General features: G+C 36.9%; 1 protein-coding gene across 4 annotated transcripts in view; it reads right to left on the bottom strand.

The window, feature by feature from the left end:
- Positions 1-210: 210 nt before the first annotated feature.
- Positions 211-9,810, bottom strand: part of PPP1R9A (protein phosphatase 1 regulatory subunit 9A) — a 150,273-nt gene continuing 140,673 nt past the window's right edge. For 2 of the 4 annotated variants that reach the window (XM_026087777.1, XM_026087778.1), the window contains exons 15-19: positions 7,925-8,123; positions 5,037-5,156; positions 3,109-3,132; positions 1,674-1,856; positions 211-667 (exon numbers count right to left, since the gene is read on the bottom strand). In XM_026087777.1, the coding sequence (XP_025943562.1) occupies positions 455-667; positions 1,674-1,856; positions 3,109-3,132; positions 5,037-5,156; positions 7,925-8,123 (739 nt within the window). In that variant the 3' untranslated portion in view covers positions 211-454. The remainder of the gene's footprint in view (positions 668-1,673; positions 1,857-3,108; positions 3,133-5,036; positions 5,157-7,924; positions 8,124-9,810) is intronic. The other 2 variants (XM_026087779.1, XM_026087780.1) reach the window with 2 other exon arrangements.

Here is a 9,810-nt window from a genome sequence, read left to right as displayed (position 1 = left end):
AGCTCTATTGGAGAGAGAACAGCTCCTTTTACTCAGCTGAATAAACATTCACCAGTCGTTCTGACTGGTCATCCTACTCGGCACATGTGAAGCAGTGGACCATGCTCCTCAGCATCTTGCTGGGTACTGAAGTGACCAAACACACAGAGCTCAATAGAGAAGAGTAGTTTGGAAGGAAACACCGCCACACAAATATGAAATCTGTCAATAACAACAAAACAAACTGAGGGTTTGGGGTTGTTTAGCATGGCAACAATAACGAGCATGAACTGAATATGCAGGAAAATAAAACTACACAATATAAATTTCCCCACTCATTCTATTTATAGCCCCATTTCTGTGTACATACTCTTGTGCAATGAATACAAGAAGGCTGAAGGGGCACCGAATTGGATGAGAGTTTCTCTTCCCTTGAAGTGCCTCCATATTCCTAACACAGTAGTAGTTCTGCTCATCACTGCTCATTAGTGCCCTCTGTCGCATCTGATGAAGACTTGTCTGTTCTCTTTGATTTCCTCTGCAGTTGCTCTTGTTCCTTCTTCCTAAGCTTTTCCCTTTGCTTTTCCATTTTCTCTTGAGCTTTGCGAGCTTTCTCCATGGATGTTTTCATTTCCTTTAGCTTCTTTTTAATGACTGCTCTGTCCTGGGAAGATGTTATACCAAGAGCCTGAGATGGGGAAAAACAAATTAAAAAAAGAAGTATTTCATATGCTTTAATCTATCACCATTTTTTTCATATTCTAATAGTGACTCTTCTTAAGCATAAGACTATCACAACTACGCAAATTTGAGATAGACTCAGACACATTATTGAAGTGTAAGTAACATTATTTTATACTTCTGGAGTACTTTCCATACCTTCCACGTCTAGAATATGAAAGAATTAGATCTCATTGCAACCGAAGTTCTACTATATTGATTTCATTGATCAAACGTGGCATAGAAAGATTAAACAATTTGCCTCAAGTCTTCTAAGTCTATGCAGAAGAAGACTTCCCAATTCCCACTGGTGTCCCTTAGTCAAAAGTCTTTTTACTCTTGTAAAAATCCTAGAGTGAATGAAATGGTCAGCACAAAATTTCATAATGGAAGGGTTCCCAACTTGAAACAGCAGAACTTTGACTTTCAGATATGCTAAGCAGTCCACAACTCCTATCTGAAATTATTTTTGAGAAAAGTAGGCTCATAATTCCACTGCAATAAACAATATATACGCTATATATCAAAACTGTATCTAGTTCTAACATTGCACAATTGCTGTCCAACTTAAGCCTCTAGTATCACAGTAATCCATTTTTTAGTAACTACTTCTGATGTGTTTCTGTTTACTATCTTCTGTGAATCACTCTTTTGCAAAACAGAGCTGGATGAGAAATACATGCATGCAAATACTACTTGTACATGCCGCTATATGATTAATGCATGGAAATGTGGATACATTATATACACCCAGAGTTTTCACAAAGCAAATGCCCTCTGTTTCTGAGGCTTCTGAATCTAAATGCATATGRGAATTTTGTGAAGTGATGCTGTGGCTATCTACTTTATTATCCCAGTCTGTCATCATTCTATGCACAGGGCTTCTCTATTTCCTTGCAGAATTCTTACTTCCTTTAAAATCTGAGGTGACAATAAATAATACAGTTAGTCTTGAAGTCCAGACAATCAATTACCTTGAGCTTACTCCCATCCAGTTGAAGGAGATGCTCCCCATTTACRTTTTGGGCACTGAATTCAGAAACATACTGTTCAAGGTTCAGGCTCATTAACCAGTGGGAAACCTGCTGCACGCTCCACTCCTGAACAGCACGATTCTGACACTGACTGTGTTTAGGAGACTGTCCATCATCAAGGATCTGTGACAAAAACACGCTGCATTATTATTAAAAGGGTAACACTGACTAGTAACAGCATTTTTCAGTCCAAACCATCAGCATCAGAGCAGAGGTATCTGTACCACCTTTATACTGCTATATTAAGAATTTTGCACCATTATATTACCTCTGTATCCATCCAATTTATCTAAAAATTGATACAAGGTACCTACACAGTCTTCTATTTATAAATATTTATAAATTTACATATATTTGTCTATTTATAAACAGAAGAAGAAAAAGGAACTGTCATTCCTTTTAATCCAAACAGGGACCGAAATGGCTGTGTGGCACAATTCAATACAGGTATGCTCCCATTCCCTCTCAAGATTTTAATCCTTCGAATTAGAACATTTCTAAAGGATGCCGGATGCAGGGAATTCTGCATTCCACTTCCCAGGTGCATTCACAGATCTCTATGGTGTGTTTAAGCTATAAGACACGAAATTCAGGAAAAATAAAAAGCCCTCAGAAAACCATTCTCAAGTTCAAAGTGATGACATAAAATAGCCAGTGAGACTGACACTATCTGTGGAAGACTATGAGACAACACAGAGGAACAGTAAAGAAAAAACAGAGAACTCCCAGCCTTGGCCCTGTTCTGAACATGCTGGGCTGCTGAGAAAACTGCACAAAAGCAGCACTAGGAGAGGCCGCCAGGGGCTCGGGGTGTAGTACAGCTGGTGGAGCCAGCCTGGTGTCCTCCGCTCTGCCACTTTATTCCACCCAGGGGCATGCCAGCGGGGCCTGAAACAAAAGCTACTCTGTTCAACCCTTGGTCAGCAAGGCAGCTGTTATGGGCTGCAGCAGCTGTCTTATGTTAGAACAGCTTTTGCACTGGTTTAAATGATGCTGGGAGCTGTCTAATTTTCTGGCTGTCCATTCCTCAGGGATGGTGAAAAGACCCATCCAGCACYATCTTTTCCTTCTCTTAAAGCCAGCATGAGCTCAGTCCAGCTGATGCTTGGCCTTGTGGATTTGGTCTGAAATGGACCCCTCTCACCTTCCAACATACCACAAAAAATGCAATTTGCTCTGGCCTTGAAAACTCTTAGCAGAAAGGAGAGGAGAACTGAAGACAGGGCGGGAAGAGCCAGACATCTGCACATTGTGCTTAAACACGGGGATTTGCCACGCAGCACGGTAAAACAAGAAATGTAAATCTGCAAATGAGACAATACATTGCCACACCATGGTCACACAATTCACCACAAACAGCTCTCTAGTATCTCACCTCATCATCAATCATATCCAGGCTCTGAGTGAGGGAGCAACAAAGAAATGGAAAAGAAAAGCATTATAGAAACAAAATACAGAATATGCAACAGCATGTAAGAGTTCAGGCAAGGGCAGCACCAAGATTTGCAAACGGATATGACTACTCAAAAACAAAGAGATTTCTTTAAAAAAAATTATTTCCAGAAGCAGAGAGGTTATGTTGAAAGCTCAACACACACGATTTGGCAGCTAAGCCTGAGATTGTGCCAAAGAAAACCCCTTGGAGTTCCTGGCCTTGACACACTGGAATCAATGGGAACTTTGCTGATAGCTCCAAAAGCAAGAGCAAAATCCCCTTAATTAGAGGAGTATGAAGCCCAAGAACTGTGTTCTCTCCCCACCCTTTCCTTTTCATTCTTTTGTGTCTTTCACGTAATTATGTCAGATCTGCCAAAGGAGTGGAAATGAAGGAGAAGTGCTAGCAGCAATATGCTATCAAAGGTTAAAGAGCAATCCTAGTTTAACCCCCTGCAAGGGCAGTTGCGTAGGTTTCCACTGCAGCTCTTATTGGACATGCTGCCTCAATCAGAGGCTGAAATTTGGTACACAGCAGAGGACAGAGAAAACACATTTGCTTGTGTAATTTTACAAATTTACTTTTGTAGACCTGTTCAGACTTGGTATTTTAGAACCAACAAAGTAGAAGGCTGAACAAACAAGATGGAAGCATTTTCAAGCTTTTAATTCAATACCACTAGAAATAGGGCATTGTCACAATAAAATACATAATACAATGGGAATTAAAAATTTATATAAAAAATAGAAAAATAAAAAAGTAAAAATAAAAAATAAAAAAATAAAAAAGTAATTCAAACAATATACAGACTCCTGTCTACTACTGTACTGTGGTTCTTGTAAATGTCCATCCTTTATGATCTGCAGTAAGTAATCTCTATAGAGTAGTTGGTCTTGTAGACTTGCATTTTGGCAAAAGGGGTTGCACAGAACAGCTGTCTTTATTTAAATCTATGCAAAGCATGCAGACAGCAATAGTAACAAACCTAAGTGTTACCAAAAAAAAAAAAAAGAAGAAGAAACAGGTATTTCAAGTTCTTCCTCTCTAGAAAAAATGCTGGCTCAAACTGCAAGTGAAAAATATTAAGTTCTTATTCAGTGCTTGTAGGAGAACAAAGACACAAGTTTCCTGAGTCAATGGGACGCATTATCAGCTACTGTCAAACTGTGCAGCTTCACTGACAGCTCAGCTACAAAGCTAATGTTTTAGGGAGATATTTCCAAAATATCATATTCAATTCAATTCTGTCACCAATTTATAGGATTATGAAACCTTCTGCACATTATGACTGCTCAAACAAAAATCTAGTTTGAAAGAGCTGAACTCAGACCACTGTGTATACGCAAAGCAAGCACAAAGAGAACGCAAACTGGATTAATGCATAGACATTCTAATCACTGTATATACTTTCAGGTGTGGTAGTATGCAAAAAATGCATGTACAGGTCATTATCATTTTAATATACTGGGGTAAAAATTAGTCTACGTGAAGGGGTCTTACATTTCAACTACATTTAGCCAACTATACTGTATCTTTATTATCTCAAAATTGTCTCAGTTATGCCTATTTTAGTGTATATGTATACAGGTTCACATGTACATATTTAAAATGTAGGAAGTGTGTATTGAAATGTATGAGGATACAGCATCTCGTAGGAAACCAAAAGTATTTTGCTTTCCTATGATAATACCATAGGACCTTTATTTCAAATGATTATTACATGAAGAAAAAACTATAGTCTCCCATTATGGGTTCTTCTCCCATTCTACTGCCTAAAAAAACCCCCTGTATTATTTGAGTAATTATCAAGAAAAATGGCATGAGAGAAGGAAAACTATTTCCCACCTTAAACAATTTCATCAGCATACCTCATCTGATGACAGTGCTAAGGAGTGCGAGAAACCTGGGGTTTTGGGTTCTGCTCCTAAACCACTCAAATCAGCTGAACTTGTGCTGCTAGGGCTGAAGTCATCGTTGAACGTGAAATTCTGTAAAGAAAAAGATGAGTTAGAATGAACAAATAATCTCAGGCGTGTATCTAAAAGGGAAATTTGCTTTTTGTTCTCCAGGTTGGCATAGTTTAGGAGTGTTTTCAATCATTCATCAGACCAGTGAGAAAACAGATGATGAAGCCTAATGTTTAGTCTTGTTAATGATTTATAGACTATGCAATATTTTTACCACTATATGCAGTATTTTTACCACTACATATTTTATGAGACATCTTTGTCAGCTTAATGTTTCAATGAATATCAAAAGGGTTTGTAAGCAATTTCTAGACTTCCCTTACAGATGTTGGCTATCATCATGGTGCTGAATTATTGCTTCCGCTGGTTAATCAATAGCATTTTACTGTTCTTCACATATTTAGGACAAGCGTAGGCACACGCAGTAGCACAAAGACTAGGACAGAGGATTAATTATCAGAGAGAAGTTAAAACTGCTATTGAAAAAACAAGGAGAATATCCTGTGAATCCATTTCTGAGTCCCAAACAATCTCTTAGAAAAATGAAAGGATCTTCCCTCTTTATCTATACCTTTAGAAAAAAATTGAATTGAAGGTAAAAGAGATCTTGTGATATCAAATATTATTTACTGAAACAAAAACCATAAAACAAACATTGTTTTGTCATAAGCATGTAATGACAAACATCACACTTCATAGCAAAGAATAGCAAAAGCATGCACATTTTTTCTAGGAATAAAGTGAAATCACCATCAGAGGAATACAAAAATTAACAAGTATTTTCCATTAGAGTGAAACAGTCTGATCTGAGAACAATAATAAAACAAAAAATAAAAAATAATTAAGGACACCATAATATTCCATTTAAATCAAAAATATAGTTGATATTGAGACCTCTACTCTCTACTGAGACCTCCGGTGTCTATTTTAATCTAACACATCTAGCTGAACAGCAAATTCAATTCACTTCTGATATTCAATTTAAAAAAATGGATCCAAACACCATATCATTCAAAACCAAAAAGAAAATAAAAAAATACTGGTTTTATTATTTTATCCCCCAAGAGATATTTGAGCTCTCTCTTCTGAAAACAGGAAGAACACCAAGTCTGGATTCCCTTAGTTTTGCTGGAAATCCCACTGAAAAGTGACATCATACTGTGCTTTCAAAACCTAAATCGCAGTATAGATACTGTTAGCTTAAGAGCTTACAAACTTTACAGAGAACATCAAAAAGATTTTGTGCTCAGTTTTCTCACATCTACTTTTAGAATTACTGTTCTGCTTTTCCCATTTCTTTACAGAGGACTAGGACACCTGAGCAGCTTTCCTTGTAAGTAAACTTTAGCCTCCACAGCATTTGTAGGCAAGGAGCTTTACAGTTCTACTTTCTGTAGTGTGAATCTCTTTTTTTCTTTTTTTTAAATACTCTGACTGCTTTTTCATCTTGTGTAAGTATCAGTCTTGATTCGTTTTAGTCTTTTAAAATTTCTGTGAAAAAAAACAAGATAGCCAAGGCCTGCTAAAAATAATAACGAAGGAGCAGGACAAAGAACAAAATAAAACTACCTTACCAACCTAATAATAACTGTAAAAGGGTTGGCTTTTCTCCCCATTTGAAAGTTCTTTTTACAAAATGTTTCTTTAAAGGCAGAAATAGGATCTACATGTCTAACCCTCATCTTTCTTCTAAAAAGAACCCAGGCAATGGATTCGTTTATTTTTAACCTTCAGAGAATTTTTCTGTGGTCTTCTCAACCAGTCTGATTTAGACTGGTCAACCTTGTGTTGCTCTCCCTAGCACATAACGCAATGTGATCTTTTTTCATATCACAACTGAGATCTCACACAGCTTGTTGGTGCACAGCAGAAGTAAGACACTTAGAGCTTATGGCACCAAAAGCATAAGAAATGCCTGAGAAAACAGCTATTTATGTGTATGCTATTATGTGTGTGTGTGTGTGTGTGTGTGTGTGTGTGTATATAAACTGCTATTATGTATATATGTGTATAGGAGGTATCAGATTTCTGATTATGACTCAAATTCGTGAATATAAGGATCAGAACCATTTCTATTTCTTTTCCAGAGCAATATAAAAAGTAAATAGCTAGAAGTTGTAAGAGGATACAGGCAGATAAATATTTTAGAGAAGTGAAAATAAACAACATGAAAAACCTAAGTATATTACTGTAACTAAGGGTTATTTAATGAGTTACATGCTGAAACATTCATGCACATAGAAAGGAATCACACAGATGTATTAAATTGTAATAGTTCATATTTTTAGTTCAAGGATCTTCATAAATGGAATTAAGCCCAACATCTAGCATGCATGACAAGCAGATTTCATTACTGGGGGAGAAAAAGGCAAATGACTGACAGCGTACAACATTTCTTCACTTGCAAACATCTCATTTATACATTAAACATGGGTAGGTATTCAGTCCGGAAGGATGCAGAAAAATATCTACAACTGAATACACAAATCTAGCATTTGTTCTGTTGATCCAAATGCTAATTTCCACTGGCACCACTTGGTTTTGGTACAGTACAGCACACCACAGCTACTTTACTGAATTAATGTACATTAAGAGAAAGACAGAGTATAAAGGCAGAATGTGGAATGGTACAGTGATAGAGATGTGCTGTTCAGATGAGCTTTTACTGCACAATGAACACCACGCGCTGTTTATTGTAATATTAACATCTTGGCCTTTTCTTTCTTCAGAAACATTAAGCCAATTATGCCACTCAACACAGTGGGAATAAGGTAGTTTTTATTTTCTACCTTTGCCCCTTTCTTAGCTGGACTTATATTTTCAGAAGAAGGTTCAGTTGAGCTGGTAGGTGATGGCAGGTTCCTAGAAGAATTGGATCCCTTGCTACTCTCTCCATACCATGTGAATGGTACACAGTATGGGAGAGAGGAGGATCGTTTTAGTAACGATTTAGTGTTTGCTGATTTCTGCAGTATCTCTCTGGTGGTCCTGTTTAAGAGAAAGGAGCAGGAATCTGTGTTAGAGTATAAAATAAAAACTGTAAAGAGGTAAACAGTGGCATTCTGTGTAACTGTGACTAAAGAACACGATGGCATGCAGCTGGCAATGACATCCTTGAAATCTCTTTCAACAAATGAAGAAAAAGGTTTGTTTGTTGGTTTGTTTTAAACTCAAGCTCTCTTAGGTGACATCTACCCAACAAACAGAGACAGAAATCAGCTCAAAATGCCTGTACTACCACTGCTTGCATGTGAATCAGCTCCAGTCCTGAAGCCACGCAGCGGTGTTGGTATGTTTCAGAGCCACAGGCGTATCTCAGCATGATTAAATAGATTAGACCCAGCACTGACCCAAGCAGGTTCTGGTTTCCAGACAGGTCTGGCTTGGTTTGGAGCACAGGCAGAATGCACTGTGCATGTGAACCCATCTATGTAGATGGTCCTTTGATATAACAGATAAATACAGATAGAGAACGTGATTTTAAAAACATGAATATAGAAAAAAAAGTGTAATATTATCAGCTGTGCAATATTACCAGCTTTTCTCTTTGTAATAACAAAAAGTGCAGTGGATAATGTGATCAAGGAAAACGTAACAGTTATAAAACAAAATGCCTGAATTATTAGATATTTCTATCATGCCAACTGTACAGTATGTAAACTAAAAATAACTAGTCAAAGTATCCGCCCCAAAGAATTTATGAAAACATCACATTCTCTCTATATAATTTGATGTATTATTTATATCAATTTATATATTTATGTTAATAAAGTCTGTTTCAGGGCTTGAAATTTCTAAGACTCTTAGCAGCCAACAGTAAAATACAATTATGTAAGTCTCCCTCAACTTCTACCTTCTGGACAGCCTCTAAATCATTATTAACTTATATATATTATTAACAACATATATATTATTAACATATATATATAACTCTATAYTAGCTCTGTATATTGTGAAGTCTCTATTTAATCTGTATCTGCCAGATACTTACAGCCTAACATTTCAAACAGCTATACTTCTCTCATATGCATATAAGATTTTGTCGATGATTTTACATTTGTCTTAATTTAAACACTACTTAGATCCTAAGGTTAAGTTTAATTTGCTTGGGAAAGTCTTTTTGAACTAATGAAACTCCAGATGCATTCCTAACACTTGCAAAGCATCTATAACTATATCCTAAAAAGAAATTCCTCAGCACTCTGGACAGTAGACTATTGTTGAAGCACTTTTAATATGGGTAAATAATATTTACTCCATCCCACCTTCAACTTCACCTTCAAGTATGAATGAAACTTAGGTTTTCATAGGGCCCCCAGCCAAGGAAATAGAAGAAGAATCCTCTCTCCTTTTGGCTGCACAAAGAAAGGTAGATCTATCTGACTCAGACCCACACTCCTCTCCCATACTCAGATCTTGCTTGAAAGTAGAAAAAAAAAAAGAATGATGTTGCCCAAATCACTTATCCCCATGCAGGGGAATATATGCTTTCTACTCTTTCTACTGAAATGGGGGCATTTTTTATTTAGGTAACATTAGAAGTAGTCTCAAGGAACAATCCAGGATTTTCTTCTACACATTTGAGTGCTATATTTTGGCAATGTCAAAATAATGCATGGAACATGGAATGTATGGAGCTGTGCCTAGGGGTGGATGAAGAGCGAGTCGAGAGCTT

The sequence above is a fragment of the Apteryx rowi genome, unplaced genomic scaffold (genome assembly GCF_003343035.1).
Source record: "Apteryx rowi isolate R43461 unplaced genomic scaffold, aptRow1 scaffold_731, whole genome shotgun sequence".
Classification (NCBI taxonomy): Eukaryota; Metazoa; Chordata; class Aves; order Apterygiformes; family Apterygidae; genus Apteryx; species Apteryx rowi.
The sequence above is the reverse complement of the archived record's forward strand: the minus strand, read 5'-3'. Positions and strand labels throughout refer to the sequence as shown.